Source organism: Chaetodon trifascialis, chromosome 10 (genome assembly GCF_039877785.1).
Source record: "Chaetodon trifascialis isolate fChaTrf1 chromosome 10, fChaTrf1.hap1, whole genome shotgun sequence".
NCBI classification, from domain to species: domain Eukaryota; kingdom Metazoa; phylum Chordata; class Actinopteri; order Chaetodontiformes; family Chaetodontidae; genus Chaetodon; species Chaetodon trifascialis.
In genome coordinates this window covers 24,540,474-24,560,191 of record NC_092065.1, presented here as the reverse complement: position 1 = coordinate 24,560,191, position 19,718 = coordinate 24,540,474, and the positions used below count along the sequence as shown (strand labels likewise).

At 43.2% G+C, this 19,718-nt stretch overlaps 2 protein-coding genes across 4 annotated transcripts in view; one reads left to right on the top strand and one right to left on the bottom strand.

Moving 5' to 3' along the window:
* Positions 1-19,718, bottom strand: part of ttc38 (tetratricopeptide repeat domain 38) — a 236,245-nt gene that overhangs the window by 124,859 nt on the left and 91,668 nt on the right. The gene's annotated exons all lie outside the window — the stretch shown is intronic.
* The window catches only part of tspan9a (tetraspanin 9a), a 109,687-nt gene that overhangs the window by 28,754 nt on the left and 61,215 nt on the right, over positions 1-19,718 (top strand). For 2 of the 3 annotated variants that reach the window (XM_070971678.1, XM_070971677.1), the window contains exon 1: positions 17,545-18,645. In XM_070971678.1, the coding sequence (XP_070827779.1) occupies positions 18,277-18,645 (369 nt within the window). In that variant the 5' untranslated portion in view covers positions 17,545-18,276. Of the gene's footprint in view, positions 1-17,544; positions 18,646-19,718 lie in introns of those variants that run through there. The other variant, XM_070971679.1, reaches the window with a different exon arrangement.

Below are 19,718 nucleotides of genomic sequence, written 5' to 3'. Positions count from 1 at the left end.
AGGGAACTTCTGGAGATTGAAATAAAAAGTACCACCTACATAAAACATAAATGGGAAATAAAACTAACTGTTGCAGTCTGGATGAAGTCTGGACAAAATATTGTGAATTTCAATGAAGGATATCAAGCTCAACCTTCCAGAGAGCATTTGGCTGGAAGAGTCTTTGTACACATTTTATCACACCTGTCCAGAAGCCTCACCACTCTGCTGCAGAAGGAACTGTGGCTCCCAGGAAGCCAGTCGCCACCATTTGTTTTGGGGCTGTCCAAAAGTAAACACTTATTGGTGCATGATTTAAACAGAATTAGTGACTACATTTAAATATAATGTGTATAAAATGTAATTCAAATATTTAAACAAAATACTTAGTTGGAATATTGAGTTAGCCATTAGAAAAGCAATCACAATTAATGGTATAGGCCAAGGGTTGCTATGATATTATTTGTGAAATTTTTGGAACGGAAAGAATCACCTTCACTGTAGGCTTCATCAATCAACTTTTGAGACAAGTGGAGTGTTTTATTAATCTGGGGAGATTTATGCTGTAGTAACCCCAGTCAACACATTACACAAGTTATACTCAAGATCAGTAAATGAAACATACTGTTTGAAAGTACAAATAATAAAGCGTAAATCTAACCTCTGTGTTTCTCATCCAAGTATGTTTTTCTATAAGCAACCAAACCAGGTCTGCGTCTGCGTGGATCATCAACTGGTGAAGATGTTAGCTTTTTGCCTAGGACCTGTTGGCTTTGGTCTTTTGGCATGATATCATATATAGCCGTCAAGTAGGACATTTTTACATGAGTGTCGTTTAAAAAGTAGCCGGAGACAGGTTTTCAACCGGCACAGAGTTAATGTTCATTAGCTAATGCTAGCTAGCTAAAACTGATAAAATCTTCTTGGTAAACATCATTAACCTTCGGTTTCGCTTTTGGTTTCTCGTGGGACTCAAACCCAGGTCAAAACCAGGTATTTGTTTGACCCATCCACTCCACCTCCTCCACTGGGGAATATTGCCACAGATGGGTCAACAGTTACATAAAAGTGGTTCTCATACAGGCGCTGAACCTTGTGCGTCTGAGGGACATGACAAAGCATCATTTGACACTCTGGGAATGAGACCAGGCTCAGGAGTGAGAAACTTGTATTTGTCTACCTGGGTCTGAAACCAAGGACCCATGGTTTCAGTTGTAAACAACAAAATCAGATTTTCATATGTTCTGTAGAAGAACGTTAAGCTTGAATGGTGCAGCAACAGGAACTAAAGAGAGCAATCAATTATGCACAAGGATACATTAAAACCATCTTTGATGTCACAGTGACCTGTGGGATAGAGCTGGAGAGGTCGTCTGTGGAAAAAGTTTGATTAGTGCTGGAGGATAATGATATGGTTAACTGGGCAAACAAAGACTATTGTAAGCACAGTAACCAGTTATGCAGAGGGGTCTGTAGACAGCGAGCTTAAACACTGTAGATAGCTAAATTGAGGAGGGACAACTTGCCAGCTGGTGCCTTTAACCCATTATTTATTAGCTGCTGCTGTACTGTATGATAGAGCATACAACCATAAAATGAGTATGTAAAAGATAAATTGAAAGAATCTTCAGTATACCCCCTCAACACACTGTACAATCTTTTCTTCTTTGTAGGCTATGACTATGGGAAGATTATTTTACTCCTCAGCCATAGTATATGTAGGATGAGATAGATAAAAAAAAATGTGAAATGACATTGTCCTTTCTTTTCTTGGCATGCTTTTTGGTGAAACACTTGATCAGCATGACACAAACTCCATGTCTTAAATATTTCACGCTATGATTCACCAGTGTACTGGTATATTGTGTGGGGGGAACAACCAGAGAACTACAAAGAAAACTGCATTGCAGTGTTATTCCATGAGAGTGGATGTATATTATTCTGTCATCTCGCATTTGCCAGATAAACTTGTCGATACCTGGGTCTTGGTGGGACTTGAGATCTGGGTGCCAACCTTGTAATGAGTATCCCTTGGGCCTGGACCCGAGCCTGCACTCAAGACTGCGTTAAGCATTGATGCATGGGTGGGGAGGGCCAGCTAAATGAAGGTCCTGGCAGAGAGCTCTTGTCCACACTGTAATCACAACTCTATCTGGCTCAATTTGTGCAGCGTGCTGAGCTCAGATTTCTCTTATCAGGGAAAGGCATAGTCCAGAGGGCACTCAGCTCAAACCCATGCATTAATCCTCCCATGTGGATAGGGCTCAATCTCCAGAGATGACACTGCGTATGCTCTGATCCCTCTTAGTTTGCTGTGATCATTCTGGCTCATCCTGCTTCACGTGTTTACCTTTAGCCACAGTGTCCTCATAGACATGAGAGTTCTGCTTAATATGAAATAATGAGGACTTCTCTCATTCATTTTCAAGCCCGGCGGGCAAATGTGTATCAGCAAATAATAGCATGTAATGAGTCACCTTAAAGCTTAGTTGCCAACAGAGGACCGACATTATTCGCTTAATCAGCATTGTAATGCAGTGCAAAATATACAGTAGCTTTCATAATTCTGTTCATAATTAGAATATAATAGGTGAAAAATGAGTAGCATCAGACATCATAAGCCAATTAATAATTTGCTCCTTAGCTCACCCAATGCCCTGCATCTGTGCTGTGGTTATGCAGCCCTAGACCACAACACATCTGCACAGACAGACTGATCCACCTCTTTATTCTCACCTTGTCCTATGTGTGCCTGTGCAAGCACAACCATAGTTTTTAAGTAAGTAGGTGTGTGTGATTTTATGTGTTTAGAATGTTAGTTGTTAATTACACCCCATTTATTTTTTGCACAATGGATCTCGATTTCCTAACGGGATGCCTGGCTGTGTAATCGCTTTCCTACGTTTCCCAGTATGAGCCGAATCAAATCTGTGTCACATGGAGCATCCTCCACATTTGTTTTACTTAGCAAAATATCTATGCCCTGCAGCTATGTTTGCCCCACTGGATGCACTGTATAGAGGAAATTCATGAGCAGCAGGAAAAAATTAAGTGTAAGCTAACATTTTGAAGAATACCTAGTAATTACTCATCCTGCATCCCATTACATAGAGTCGATGACTCTGGACTCCCACAGTGCACTTGATTATTTCACCAGCCATTTTTGGAAAAAAATTATAACACAAGGGAACTAAATGGAGACATTTCATTATCGCTGATGCCTCCAGCACAACAGTGCTGTCTAATCGCATGGCTCTGTCTTTGTGTCCTCTTCATGCTTTATCTCCACGTTATCTGTTGTGACTGGTTTGTCAAACCCACTACAGATGGAGAACGCTGTAAGGCCCCTCTCTCTGTTCCAATTCCTTGTCAGAGTAGTTCAAAGCTAATTTAATTTTCTCTATTTGGTATATTCCTCATTCTCTGTACCCCAGCCCCAGTCAACATTAAGCAGAAATATGGTGGCAACATTTAGGGTCAGAGGGATGATGATGGGCAGGAGTCCTGCCAGAGTTAAAATGGAGGAATGGGATGTGAAGTTGCAGGCAATTGTTGAAAAAACAGGAACCTCTGACCCTGATTTCCAGGCTGTCACAGATGTCGACACCCTGCAGATTCAGCTTGTCATTGTAATGGGGACATTCAAACCCTCAATGTCACTCCATCCCGCCTGGAGCTTAGAAGGCACCTAAATCTAGACTCAGATCAGGAATGCATTAGATATCTTACAGTGGAGCTAACACGGCCACGTGACCCAAACGCTGATCCCAGATCAGTCCTTCTATTCCTAGTAGCGTTGTGAATACGAGCCCGGAGGTTGGTTTAATAGCGTGTATCACATATCCATAAAAGCTCCGGGTCTGGATGTGTCAGCCTTACTGTGATTTGTGGAGACAGTCATAGCTCATAGAGCTCATAGAGGCTGCCTTTTGATGATTTCTTGGAGACAGCTGAAAAAAAAAAAAGCTTAGTGAAAACAAAGGTGATTGAAGGCAAAAATAGCATCAATTAAGGAGCCTGTTAATGATAGACAAATCATACTTAGAATACATGGCAGTTATACTCTGACTAAGGCCATTCCCTGCATTTTTCAGTTCCTTGCTTTTAGTTTTCAGGGATGCATAAAGTATGAAGCATTATGTTTACCAGCGTGAGCCATTTACAGCAGATTAAGTTTCACTTAGCCCGGCACTGTAGCAGAAGGTTGAAAGTGTCGTGTGGCGAATATTCGCTCAAACGTTACCCCCAAATATATGTTTGCACGTTCCCCTCCCTCCGCAGTCACCTTGAGTAACAAAACGCTCGGGTGTAATGAATTGCAGTATGAAATTTGAGCAGATATTATGAATATTAATGTGGATGCAGCACAGAGCCTGAGAGAGTGGAATGGAATTGTTGAACCTGAAAGTCTTGTATCTGCTGTCCTTGGTACCAAGAAAATGTAGTTTAGAGAAAGGGCAGTGAGACCTTTAATTCCAGTCCTATTTGTTCTGCTGTCTCTTTATAAACTGGCATGAGTCATAATGCTGGGACTGCTTCCTTATGTGTGTGCGCAGCCTGTGGTGTTAGGAATACCAAATCATTATGTGTGTGCCGTGCCTTATCGGAGAAATCTGGACAATTCAAAAATGTCTTCTGCTCCCTGACTCCGACACTGAATGCCTGCAGAATTTATTAATCTGATGCCAGATTCAGCTTCAGCCATCACGAAGTTGTCACTCTGTGAGGTGCAGCCCTGTTAAAATGGATGATGACTGCGGGTTATGTTGAAAGAGTGAAAATGAAGGACTGTCCCCTTCCCCCTAATGCTTTCCTCCGCTTTAACATTCTGTGCAGTTGCTCTTTGCCTCCACCTGTGATGTGGCAGGAATACCACAGTGGAGCCAGACGGGAGCCGAGCACACTGAACAGGAAATAAAACTCCTGATGAACTGAGCGGCTGGCCCAGCTCGTCCGGATTCTGCGTTTTACGCCGACATTTAGACAGACAGATAATCCCATGTGCAAACACAGGGCCACACACAGACGCACAGCGAAACGAAGTGTACTTTAACAGGTTAATTTGAAGGTCATGGTGTGTTACATCAAGAGAAATCATCACTTTTAAACTGCCACTCAAAGACAGCTAAAGGCAATTGTTAAATTATGCTGAATTTTGATACATGGCCCTGTTTTTCTGCAGGAATGTTTGACCATGATATTTGCTTTATTCTTACCTTTATATAATCTCCTATTGAGCTGCAAATGCAGTGTTAATGGCTTCACAGGTACACATGATCATCATCTCACTACCACTTCAGCAGCACGGCGTCTTGTCTGTGTAAGGACAATGTAGAAATCCTTTGTTTATTCTGCATTCGAATGTGAATGAGTGCAGTCAAGAAGTTGCTTGAGCTGTTTTCTCTCTCAGCTGAAGGTCAGTGTGTGAATAGGGAGAGACAATAGAGAGAGCATGTGTGAATGTATGCATTTTTGAGGCGGACCAAGAGAGAAGACTGCATAAAATATACAGTTACTGAATACTGTATACTGAAAGGAGAGAAGCGAGAGTTACTGCATTAAATGCAGTGCAACTCTGCAGGCAGGCAGGCTGAGCTTCTTATCTTGGGACATAGAGTTAAAGATCTCCTGTTCCTGCTGTGCAGTGTGTGTGTGTGCGTGTGTGTGTGCAGCGGTGGAGCTCTGCTTTGGGACTGGTGGAGTCTTAATATGAGGTCCAGTGTCACCTCTCTGCAACAGCTGCAGAATATCGCTTTTTACCTGGCTGAGGGAAAATTAACAGATGTAGCACGAGTCAGGCTTGCTTAACAAGCAACAATTTAAGGTGTCTTGAAGAAGTGTTAATGTGAGTGTGTGCGGATGTGCAAAGAAATGTGTGTACCTTAACACGTCTTTGCAAGTGTGCAAAATGAGTCTACTTTTCTCCTGCTTCAGAAAATGAGATTAAACCTATAATGCCGGGACTCGGTGCCCTCCTGCATGGCATAAGCAGTCGCCCTCAGCAAGCTGTTTTCCATGCAAAACCTCCCATTACACAAAGCAACGTTGCTGTTTGATGTGGGCAGATTATGATTTCAACACTCTGGAGGAGAAGCCGATGTCATAATCCATTGCCATGGGTGATAGGTCAGAGGAAATCTATTTTCTGGCCTTAAATCATTTTGAGGGAGACGGTGTGTCCTGGAGAGTGATGTAAAATTGATGACTGAGTAGCTCTCGTTTTCTTCTCAGTGGCCCCTTTGCCTCTAAAGTTTTTGGGGCATGTGATCGCTAATCTGGTTAGAATTCATATTCAATCATTTCCTTGTTGAAAATACATTCATTTAGGCCGCTTATTTACATAGTGTATTTTTATATGTTTAAGCACACAATGAGTAATGTTCAGCTCATTAATGCTCTACATAAATTGCTTTTGCCTTCTTCATTATGTTTTGGGGGTTTGCGGTAAAAGAAAAATTATTTTCGTTTAAATCATCTACAGGCAATTTTGTTCTAGTATCACGCTGCCAAAAGCGTGACATGGGGTGTGAGAATACTGAGTTAATTCATAATCATCAGTCCTCAAAGGGAATAAGCAGAATTTGGAGCCATCAGCACGAAATGTGTAAGTAGGTGAAATCAGAAAAGTAGCCGGAGCCAATTTCAGTTCAGACTCTGGGGAGACTTACTGTCTGCAGACTTTAATTAAGAATATTTGGCAGCTAAGCAAATGCTCCCTTTCTAAGCGCATAACAGATGTTTTGGTAGGTTACAGATACTCAGAGTAATAGATTTCTTTCTCACTTGGTAAACATTAGAATTAAACTGTTATTAATGCTGTCTTCATCTTATTGCTGCAGGTCTGCAAATTCCATTTTCTGCTTGGAGAACCTATATCCTCTGGGATTTCTCAGGGACTGTGCTCTATTCATGAATGTACAGCATGTTCATATTATAGGCTGGTGTGTGTGTGTGTGTGTTTGGGTGTGGGTGTGTGTGTGTGTGTGTGTGTGTGTGTGTGTGTGTGTGTGTGTGTGTGTGTCTATGTGTCTATCTTTGTAATAACATATCTTTGTGTATCCGGAGATCCTCAGTGTGACAGTGTGTGATTGAATGTACACATACAGAAACATATGGGCGGATCTTGTGTTGGCAGGCAACATTTTGCTTTTAAGATGATCAGGCAGCGTTTCAGTGTTTAGCAGGACTCCTCTTGGCTTGTTCCACCCCACTTATGCAGCTCTGTAGACATCTGCTGTTTTCCTTTCACCAGCCACAGAGGTGAAGAGGCTGTGCGCGTAGCTTTGTGTTGTTTAAATAAAACATCCTTCAACTCCAGTTTGTTCTCCACTCCTCACTCCATCATATTATTGTCTGTTTGAACAGAAGCAATCGCAGTGATAGTCTTTCTCTTAGACTGAAGCCAGGTTTTATGTTTTCATCAGAAGAAAAGAGGTGTGCAGACGTCAGAACGTCTTAGAAATGTTGATTTTATGTGGCGTGAGGCTTTATCTGTTGCTTTATCAGCAGTTGTTGATTCATATCTGGAGATTTCCCCCCACAAACACAATGACACGGCAGCTGCTTCTTCAGAGGAGGGCATTAATCCGCAGCAGGGCATTTCCTGTAAAAATGAAGGGATCCAGGGCGCTTTGCCACAGTCTGCTACCTTTATCTGTCCTCTCCTCTGTGACATGACTCTTCGCTGGTCTGTTGCCCTGGCTCTTTCTGGATGGCAGTGACGGAGCCGCTGCTCATGAATGACCACGGCCATATTGACAGTGTCTGCGCCAGAGGCCATACCCCATGTCCCTAGTTCAAACACACGTACACACTCACACACTCGCACTTGGACTAGTCGAGGCTCGCCATATTGTGGGGAGGTGCTATCCAGCTGGTCGGATTGGAGCTGAACTCTTGTGGGCCATCTTCTCCTCTCTGCAGGTTTCCACCGTACTTAGTTGGATCATTCTGGGGTTTCAATTTCAGTGTCCGCCCACCTCTCTCTGTCTGTCTCTTGTTCTTTCTTGTCATACGTGGGCACGCAAATATTGTTTTATGATGAGATTATGTTAATGGGAAGATGGTATATGTCATAGGCAGCTAAGATCATGCAGTTACCAATACCCCTGAGGTACAAACAACAGTCTGGAAGATGGAGATGAGATGTCTTTATTGTGCACACAATGGTAAAGCTCCTCAGGCGTTCTGTTGTGCCTTTAATCCATCCTAGCCTTTGAATCCTCAGCCAGGAGCGCTGAGTAGTACGAATAGCAGAGAGACGGATACTCTGCTGCTCCATCCTCTCTGTCTTTCCTCTCGCATCTTCTCTCCTGCACTCCCTCCCGTCCAAACTCCGGCTCTCTCCATCTTCGGCACAGCGGTGCAGCCCACCAGTCCTTTGTTTGCATTTCAGCACCAGCCAACTGAAATATTGATGAACCCCATCTGACCTCTCATCGCTGTGTCAGCAACTTCTTTAATGTTCCTTCAGAGAGGCGCTGCACCCATCTGCTTATTGACTAGACCTCATGTTGGACGGGCTGCACATGATGGTGCTGTAGGTGGCGCCCGCTGATGAATTTGTGACGTTGGCCTTCCTCCCTGCAGAGACTGACCCTTTAAACCCACTGCATGGACACACAGAGATCATACACGTATTTGAGCTGGTGACTCATTGCGCAGCACGTGGCCATGCTGGGAACACATGCAGAGAAAAGTTGTTTTTTACTGCCACATAAATGAGCCACTGGTACTTCTGTAAGTTCATGAAACACCACATGCGCTAATGGCCTGTATGTTTGTCTCTCTCCTACGCCGTCCACTTTGGATGTCTCATCTCACCCTGTCCAACCCTTTTAGTACCCAGAGGACATTTTTGTCCTCCAACATGACCTCCATAACCTGTTTCCCTGAAGCACAGGAGGAGGTGTTGGATTGCTTATGAGGCGCCACACAAACACAGCTCACCCACATGGCTTTGGGGTTCCAAAGGAAAAGCCGACGACCACATGTTCTTGTTCCTCCACAGCCTTAAATAGTTTTTGTGTTGTGCCATCAGCATCCACAGGTTATGGAAAGTTGAGATCTGGGAGATGGGGGGTGGGGGGGACTCCGAGTGATAACAACATCCTCTTTATCCCATCTCTCTGTCACTTCTTACAGCACATAAAAGACATATCACCTGCTTCTTTTCTCTCTTGGCCCCTCTAGTTTGTAATCTAACCCATACTACAGCATAAGATCTGCTGACAACAGTTATTTTCTTCATTTTTTTTAGTTTAATATGTGTTTTTTTAAGCAGCAAAGTTCAGGAATGTCGTCACTTTTTTCACCTATGTCGAGTTTGTGACCTAGCCTCCGAGCGCAGACTCCCTGGCACATTGGATGTGTTGTTGCCGACAGCAGAAGGCAAAAACTGCTGAGGTGATTCACACCTTCGATTTGATTATTTGACTTTCCTGCCTCTCAGTGGAGTGTTTTTCTATTACATAGATTTTTTTTTGTGCATTCCAAGTCAGTAATAATATTTCATCATGTCAGTATACGTCTTGATAAAGCAAATGCTTACATATCATAGAAGCAGAAGAAGACATCACTTTATTAATCACAACAGGACATGCAGATTAGAGGGGAAACTGCACACGTCATGCTCAAGTGAAATTATTTTCTCCATGCTTTTAACCCATCCCGGCAAGCCCTTCCTCCGCAGCAGACCAGGAGTGGTGGGCTGCCAGCCGACAGCGGCGCCCGAGGACCCAGTTCCTTTTGTCACCATTGGTCAGGTGGTGATCATCTTGCATGTTTTTAGTGGGGGGTTTTATGGAGGATACCCCGGGTGAACACGGGGAAAACATGTTAGCTCTGCACAGAAAGGCCCCTTTCCTCGAGCAGCAGGCACCGAAGGCATGGTGGTGGACACGCCCCCACAGCACCCCAGGCGGGGAAATTGAACCCGGGACCTTCTAGCTGTGAGCCGACAGTGTTACCGCTGTGCCACCTAGAATCACCTAACTGTAATGAATGGACTCTGTTATGCATTACATGAGACCAAACTCTTCATATATGATGTGATAAATTACAACCTGCTTTTTAATTTGGACCACAGTTGGCCAGTATATGTTCATATCATGGCAACATGATTCTGCTAAAAGTCAATCAACGATCAGAGTACATACTAGCTTCATTAAATGCCAGTATTGTTGCCCCCATATCGGCTTGAGATGAGTCACCCCTTTATATCTATGTTAAATCAGCCTTTCAGTAAATATTTTTTTAATAGTTTTAAAACAACTACAGTATTAGAAAAATCAGAAATGTACCATCTGAAATCTAACTCTGGAGAAGACATTCCCCCAGTCAAGTTTAATTAACTCAGAGCCAGTAAACTGATAACCGAGCCCTCAATTCAGCAGCTCTCACCACACTATCCCAGTCAACTGGATCAGATTCATACTGCTGACATTCCATCTTTTTTCACACAGTTATGGCTCTCTTAAATATTACATGAAGCTTAGGACACTGGTGGACTTAGTTATTCCACTCCTTTGATCAACATTATCAGTGAAAACACTGTGCTGCTCCTGATTCATCTGTGAGGCTTTTCTGGCATTCTTATATTGCACTCACAGGCATTTGACCTCTCTGCAACAGCCTTTATTGAACTGGACATTACTGCATTGTGATACTACGTTGCATTTCAATGGTGAGAGACAAATTCTGATCTAAATGCTAATGTAGGATCCTGTAGTTGTAGTATACTTACTTTACTTGTAAAACCCTGTCTGTCTCTGGCGTCCCACCGAATCTCCCACATCTCTGATAGATGTGCCTGCGGGAATTAAGTTTAGATTGGGGCTTGACTGGCTGCTGGAGCTCTGGGGCTTCATGTGTATTTAGTTTTAAACGGGTATGTGACTGTGTAGCGTGGACACCCCGTGTGCACCGCTGCGTTTGTAAGTGTATGGATATGTTTTAACTGTAGCTTTTTCTCTTGAACCCTGACAAAAGCTGCAGACATGTGTCTCCAGTTCTCAGCGGTAGGTTCACTTCACGCTGTGACTGTCAGGGGTTTTCACCCTTGAGAGGATGAATCAACAAATACAAGAGTGTTTGCGCAAGTGCCTGACGTATGTCTGATAGAATAGAGTCCAGCTTTGTACAGTACATGGTCAGTCAACACCAACTTGATCCTCCCAAGCTTAGTCAGTGTTTAGAGGCCTTGAATTTATGTAACAGCACTTGAACTTTTCCAGCTTTAGTGCCGATATCTGGAGTCCTCACATGCTATCACAACTGGATCTTCAGGGGGAGCGTGATGTCATAAATTCCTAATTAACAACCTTTCCAGACACCTTTATTGACTTTTTGGTTGCAAATCACCCAAGAGTGACTGAAGAATGGGGGTACTGTCTGGCAAGCCTCATCTCAGAGGGTAATATTCAGAGCGTCATAAAAGGGCAAGACAGAACCATAAATATCAAACAAGATTGGCATCTGATTTTAAATTGATTTGTAAGATGAGGCCAACATCAGAATTAATGGCTTGTTAGCACATCTCTGCATCGCTGCATATTCTTTGACAAGGAGTCAACGCAAACACGGCCTCGTCTGCTTGTTTGATTAGTTCATCCTTTTACTGTGTAACTTCCACAAAGCATTTGGTCCACATGCATGTCAAGCTGTCTGTTTGCATCCACAGATACAGACCTGGCCAAGCGTTCGTAGGGTCTAAGTACCCCTGGCAGTGATAAATCTTGCAGGATGAGATCCTTTGTACTTTTAATCCTCTCCTTATGGTCAGACCATGATCATACATTCACACCAGGATCATGTGCTGTCACATGTCATATACGGTATGTCTGCAGGTCTGATATGGTTTCAGATTGATTGGTCAAAGCTATGCAGCACTGATTCCTTGTGTAATATGAGCAAAGATAAATTAGCTAGTAATTACCTAGTAGACACTCATTTTATCTTTGTGAAAAGGACATCAGTTGCGTTCCTCCACAGTTGCGCTCTCAAAGCGTCATACGTAAAAAAAACCATCACATTTTCATCAAGTTTCATCGGTTGACATTTAAATGGAGCTATTGTTTTATTTTTGGGATGCTGTCATGTGTGAGGTAACCTTGTGACTGTGGCTGTGATTGTCATTATTCAATTCCAGTCAGTAAATCATTAGCTGAGACATTCAGCAGCAAGATATCAAAGACATCAGAAAAATACTAAGATTTTCCCATGAAAGACACGATTCTGTTCAGTAATTCGGCTAAGAATAGTGGGTCTAAACTTTAATTCCTCCTAGAGGCATCTCACAAGGTTTTGGAGTCTGGAAGATGATTGAATGAAAATAACTTTTATACAGTATATCAAATTAAAGATGAAACTTGATTGAATTGAGGTCATGAACACTGAGTCAGTCCCAGAGACAGCAAAGATTTGATCGGCAGAGATAAGTATTTTTGTGGATTTGTGTCTCATATCTGTCAAATGTAAATCTTATTCAGTGTAATTTACTTTTGATCATCTCCACCTTCAAACTTTACATATTCCCTCCTGCATCGCATATGCCCATGCTTCATTATCTCAGTGTGTTGAAGACACCCATGGTCTTATATCAGTGGCATTTTGGTAGGGCTGCATGTCATGACTTCACAATAGATAAATCTATCAACTGCGCTTTGATTCATGGACGAGTTAATATTGCAGCATAGAAAATGAGGACAAAGGATTATTGCAAGTCAAGAAAAGAAAAACAGAAAAAGAAAAACACTTTGAAGTATCTAAAATCTGAGAAAAGCAAAATCAATCAAAAACAAACTTCTGAAGAAATGACCAAAGACTCAAAAAAAGACACACACAGAGACACACAATCTCAGCAGACACCCTCATATATTGTGTTATGGTATCAAAAACATTCTCTCAAGCAAACACAGCTTTCATACAAACAAACTACTCTATTTTTTTTCCAGGCTTCACAGATTAAGTGCTCCAGGAGCTCACTTTATCAAAAGCATATTTCAGCTTACAGTACAAAGCACTATATAACATGAGTGCGTGTCTTTTTTTAGCCTTTCCCATTCATATTCTGTCCATCCATCTCCGTCGGTCGTATGTGCTGCCTGAGCCTTCCTCTGGCTTCAGCTGATGGTGTGCAGATTGTGTGAGGATTCTCAGGTTTGCTCTGGAGTGTGTTGTTTTTATTGTCAACAACACGCCGTGGATCTGTTAACTGGACTTTGATGGAGATGAAGAATTCTAATTTTGGCTTCTAGTTTATCAGTGGTAAACTTATTTAGCAATGAAATCTGTGTGTAGCTTGTGACACGATGTTCTGTTGGTGCCAGACTTTCCAGACAAATTGGATGGCGTGTTTTCGAAAAGGGTTCTTTGATTAAAGGGACGGTCTAACCAATTTTACACATGAAGACCAGTATACTTGTTTTAAGGAGCGCTGCTCGGCCTCTGAGAACAGTTGTGCGACATCCTCTGTGGCTGTGCAGGTAGCTAAAGTCTGAGAAAATAATCCTGATGATGTACGAGTGATGTCGTCAGGGTTGTCTGAGCTTGGTTTTGGAGACTGAAAGCCTGCATTGAGTTTGAAGATTAGGGGTGTTTATGTGTCAGGGAAGGTGGAATGAAAGCTTGGAATTGAGTTGCATTTATGGAAAATGTGGGATTTTGGAGCTAAACCCATACCACAAACTATTAGTTGAGATAGCTTCCACGGCTGCTTCAAGTCTGACCATTTCTCTCTTAAACCTGCCTCTTGCAAGTCCCCAGCTTTATAAAAGAGTGACTAGATTATGGAATAGCCCCCAGTCACACCACCACCACCCCCATTACTGCCACCAGTAAAAGCCAACTGGCAGACAAATCTCTGTTTTTGGAGAACCTCTGAACAGGACCACAGACTGATTTGGCGAAAACTGCAGTAAAAACCTGGAGGTTATGCAAATGTGCAGCTACAGCAGTTCATTTACTGCACTGATGAAGGTACACAGCATATAAAAAGCTGAAATCCACACAACAGAAAGCATGCTACTCTGTGATACAGAATGATAGAGACATGAAATTTAAGTTTTATAACGACGTTTGGTATAAATGCAATAGAAAAAAATAATGAAACAAATAATAGATTACTGTAAAGTCATTGAACCCTGCCAGATACAGAACGTACAGCCGTGCTGCAAGGCATGAAATGATAAGATGAAGTGAACACAGTGCTTTGAGAAAGAAAGAAGAAATCTCCTCTTTATATATCTGATGTATAATGCAACCCAAATACCAGAGACAGGTTTCGGGTCACTGAGGGCGGGTGAAATTACATTCTTAATCTAGTCCTGAATCTCCCAATGACATCATGACAAAGAAATACAGTAATCCATAAAACATTTCATGTTCAGTTATTGCTTGTAGGCACAATTACATGGAATTATTTACATTTTGGAGAAGAAATTTGTAAGAGAAGCAATTTAAAGATGCAGGAGAGAGACTTTTAAGATGAAATCAGAGTCATTGAGCTGTAAGAAGGATTTCATTGCACAGGTGTTTCATCGTGTAATTAGACAACAACAGAATGTGAGTAAGTTTCACTTTACCCCCCACTGTTCAGAGGCTGGAACATCTCTGTTATCTAGACCACATACTACGCTGATCCTGCATACTAATGCTGGCCACCATGCAAAGATAACGAATGAAGCCCATCTTAACTCCTGTAATGGAAACACTGGTTGACACCACCACCCGCCTCGTACATATGTTGAAGGAGCTGCCAGATTTACTGAGCATCATAGAGAATGTTTGAATACCGTCTCAACCTGCTCACCCTCAGTCTCAGTCCAGGCTCCCTGCTCTGGTCTGCTCAGCTGTTCTCCACGTATTTCATCTTCTCTCAGAGCCTCATCTCCTCTGTGTCAGCCTACATATGCCCATTTCTCCCGAGACCCACTTTGTGTCTTTCTCCAGCGCTTTACCTCCTCAACCTAATGCAGTAGCACAGGGTCCCGCGACTCTGAGTCAGTGGATGGATGTGCTTGACTCTGGAGGCAACATGCTCAAATGTGTCCTTTGGGCTACATGAGGAATCAGTAGCGTGCACACTGAGAGCCCCACTGAGCTGTGATAAATGTGTGTGGAGCTCTCAAAGTGAGCAGCTCTGACATAGATTGTATTGAATTTGGAGTTAAGGGCCTGAAAGCTCATCGGACGGGAAGCGCCTGGATTCTGATCGTCTCTCCGGCTTTTCCCATAATTTTACAAAGGAGTTTATAGGAAACTTTGTCTCAGCTATTTTCATAATGTGACACATCTACCTTTAGCCGCTGCATTGATGATGAAATCTGCCTGCCTTTTGGTTTTGCTGTCATTTGCAGACACAGATCAGACTCTGGAGGATGTGGTTGAAGACACTTCAAGTTTTTATCACTTCAGTAAATAAAAACTTTTCAAAGCCGCACACAAACCTCCAAAAATGCATGGTCACGATGAGAAATGGGCACACTTTTTGTTAGATCCTGAAAAGCTGAAAATTGGAAAATTGATTTTTCTCCTGACAGCAGTAATATTTTACTTACTGTGAGAGCTAATGAAATATCTCTTCAACCATTTGCATTACATCTTCATAACCAAAAACACGGCAGTGTCTGTAACACTTTGTAATGCCTTACTCTTAATTACACAAATATGACAGAACTTGTACTTGAAGTGAGGACTTGTTCAGTAACAACTGGCTTATTGGCTTTCTTGTGGAGAGTTAGATGAGAAGATTGAGACCTCTCCCCAAAGGAAACAAAATCTACCTCCTAGCACCTCTAAAGCTCGCTAATTAGCCCGTTGTATGTGATTTGTTTAATCCCTGTAAAAAAACCAAAGTGTAAGGAACAGAAGGTTGTGGTTTTACAGAAGTTATGCGAGTATTTCTTGGTTGGGATCAACGACTGCACACAAGTCTTTGCTGGTTAACTGGTGGCGACAAAACTTAAGGAAATCATCTTGTCAGATCAGCTTTAGGGTGCTGGCAGCTGAATGATTTTACCTTGGGACGGGGTCTGTTTCCCCTCTTTTCAGTCATGATGCTATGCTAAGCTAAATGACTGCTGGCTCTCGTCTTACATTTGGTGCACAGACATGAGAGAGTTATCAACAGTTCTATTAAATCAAAACTGCAGGAGCCAGGTTGAAATATTATTTCATATGCAAAGATTTTAATATTTTGAAATTCTGAAACCATCATACTTTGAATTGTGCCGTTACATTGCAACCTCACCCTGAGTTTCCATCATTCTGTGTGTTACAACCACAATATATGCACTCCCTCAAGGATGTATTTTACTCAAAGGGGCTTGGATTAGCATGTCTATGTCAATTGGGTATTACTGGATTTACCTTTAAGACCATTCAGTGGAAACTCTCTCTCCATCTGTCTGGAGGCTGAGGAGGAGGCTGACAGACCATTACTGCTGCAGAACAATGTGCAGTCTTGCGGTAGACCTGTTTTAGCTTGGCAATCCTGGAGAAAGTTGACTGTGGGAGTCAGGAAAGGCAGTTATATTATTATTAAATTTGTCAACTGAGATAAAATAAATGTCCACCAAGCTCACACAGGAAGACGCAACTTGAATATGGCAATAATTCTGTTTTATTGAAATTTGGCTGTAGCCAAATCCACATCCTTTAGCATTCAGCCCTTGTTGTCTGATGATATGCATGTTGGGGAGCTGAGGAAATTTAAAATCAAAGCCCTGTAATATTTTGTCAGCTTGGTGTGTGAATCAGCAGGGCCATTCAGTGTTTGACCCTGGCTTTGCGTTGGAGAGTGTTCAGCATCTTAAAGCCACTATCCCCTTTCCGTGCTTCAGATGGTGCCATAATTCCAAAGCCTGGACGCTGCCAGTTAATTGGGTCCCCTTACATGGATGTGGGCAGTGCAGCGATGAATAACACGGAGCAACAGCGTGACCACACTGCAGCTCAGTGCTGTTGCCACCACCGAAATCAGATGCAGCAATCACTCTGGTGACTGTGGCCTGATGTTTAGAAATATATGACAAATCCGCTGTTAACCTGCTGTCAGAGTTAACTGTGTTTCATTTTTGACAGCATTCATTAATAAAAACACACACTTCACATTAAAACAGTCTAAAAAGCTACACTGGCATCTGTGAAATTGCAGGTGTCTGTATCATCAGCAGGCTGACAGTGAAAGCTCTTTGCATGCAAAGGAGCCCACCAGCAATTTCCATCTCACACACACCCCCAGCCCCTCCACCCCCACACAACCCTTTACTTATCTGCAATTACTGTGACACTTCATTTTTTTTGGTTTGTTTGTTTGTTTGATATTCTGAAATTCATCTCTGGCCTCTCAGTTCCCCTGACAGCAAAGATGAAATTGCTGAACATGTATAGTCAAAGCACACACGGCGATGGGCTTATTAAGGACGCGGCAAGTGGAGAGGTGGAGCCTGGCTCTGGCTGCAGGTGCTGGATTGGCTGTCTGCACAGCAGTGGGGAGGGGCTGAGGGAGAGAGAGAGGGAGAGAGTTGGGGAGGAGGGCAGTTCTCTTGTTGAGAGATAGGGAATGCCTGTTAGTTGCGTCTGCCGATAATAGCGCATCAGCCAGAGCGCTGCTATTGGGAGAGCAGAGCACAGGCAGTGTGGAGGACTGAGCCGCTGAGCACAGAATGGTACACTAGAGAAGACAGGCACACTCAGAGAGAGACAGAGAGAGATAGAGGAAGGGAAGAGAAAGAGCATCAGTGCACATTGAGGAGAGGACAGAGCAGAAGCAGAGCGGTGGAAAGAGGAAAGGAGGGTGAGGAAGCGAGAAAAGTTACCAGGTCAGCAAGAGAACGTGGAAGTGGAGCAGCTGAGCCTCGCTGGGGTCCTTCTCCCCCGGGAACAGCCCGGCACAGCACTAAGCAGCACAGGTGGAGAGTGATATTACAAGAGGGGATAGAGGGAGTAGTGTAACTTCTTCCTGGAAAGACAGTGAGGCGTGGGTAATGCTCCTCACAGGACCCCCCTGCACATCTACTTCATGACTACCACAGCAAGACAGGAGCAGCACGCAGAAGACACTTGAGGCTGGCAGTGTCTGGACAGTGCAGTCCTACTCACCTCTATGCTGAAGACTTTTTTCTCAACTGTATGCTTTGAGGTGGATGTAGTTCTGTGAGGCTTTTATCTTTTTTTTTTGCTTCTGAGTGTGAAGCAGTGGAGATTTGGAGGGTGAGCTGTCCTGTCCTATCATCTCTGAGACTATGGTAGACTGTGCGTCAGGGAGCCCTTCATCAGCAGCTGCAGCCTTAGAGCATGGAGAAGTCCAGCAGTGAGGAGTCAGCCATTCACCGTAGCCCCTCCGTAGATAGCCGTGACTCCGATTTTGCTCAAGCCTCCACGTCTGGCCGCCCATTTGGCGGCCGTGGCTTCACTGCCGGTGCATTCTACGGCTCCACGGGGCCGCGCAAAAACGCACAGCAGGGACAGGCTGGAGCAGCAGCTGACACCAGCGCAGGAGACAAGACCAACAACAAGTACAGCTCACCCAAAGGCAGCAAATACGTAGTCTTTTACCTGGATCTATCCTTTGTGTTCCTTTTAGAATTCAAGAAGTGCAACATGGCAAGAGGCTGCCTCTGCTGCTTGAAGTATATGATGTTCATCTTCAATCTCATCTTCTGGGTAAGTGGCTCATCACTTTCTTGTTTTTTCTCATCACACCTCACATTGATCTAGTTAATGTTAGTTACACAAATGCGCTGAGATGATGATGCTGACAGCATCAAGCTGGCTTCAGTAGCTCAGCATTAATCGCCATCCATATCTGCGGTGACAAATGTGAAGGCTCAGTGTGATAAGTTTGTAAAATTTTAATCAGGAAACATGATTGTGGGCAAAGGGGTGGTTGTCAGTGCAATAATGCGTTTCTAATTATTACGTCAGGCTGTTTATGCATGTTCCTCTCTGTGCATGTTGCTATTCTTGGATGTCATGACAGAGTCAGTGGCATTGCACCAGGTCTTCCTTCCTTGCGGTGGTAAGCAGGCCATGGGTTCATTTGGGTGACTCATTCAGATGGTTATATGATTTACAGTGAACATGAAGTTAAAATGTTGCTTTTGGCATGCGAGTGAAAGACTGTATGCCTCTACGTGCAGCTGATTGATGAGCAACACAACTCTCATCAAGGGGATGTGAGCTGAGATGGTCAGAGGGTTTCCAGTGATCCTGGAGAAGACGGTCTGATTTATGTGCTGCATTTTATTATTTGATGTTTTAATGAGTTGTCTTGGCTCTTGGATAAAGCTGCAATCAATAATGGGGGAAATTATAGGTTAAGTTGAGAACTGCTGCAGAAGGACATTTGGCTCAATCTGTGTAATTAAAAACAATTGTAATTACCCATGTTTGTAGTAATTACAGTAATAATAGGAAAAGAGAATATAATCTAATAGTGCCGTCCATGCCAAATTTACTCACAAATAGATTTCAGACAAACCTGGCCGGCGTGTGGCGGGCTCTGCTGTGTACCCATGCATGGGCATTCGTTGTGAAAGTGGGCATCCCTTGAATGTTTACAGAATGGATTAGAGGGCTTATGGGTTATGAGGCCAAGTCTTTTGTATGGATGCAGCGAAGCATGAAGCGTAAAAACATCCCAACACTAGGGACTCTACCAACCCCAGCCCACCATGTCACTGGGTTTTGAGCCCTGCTAACTGGGGCACATTGGAGGCAACAGAGTGGGCATTAGC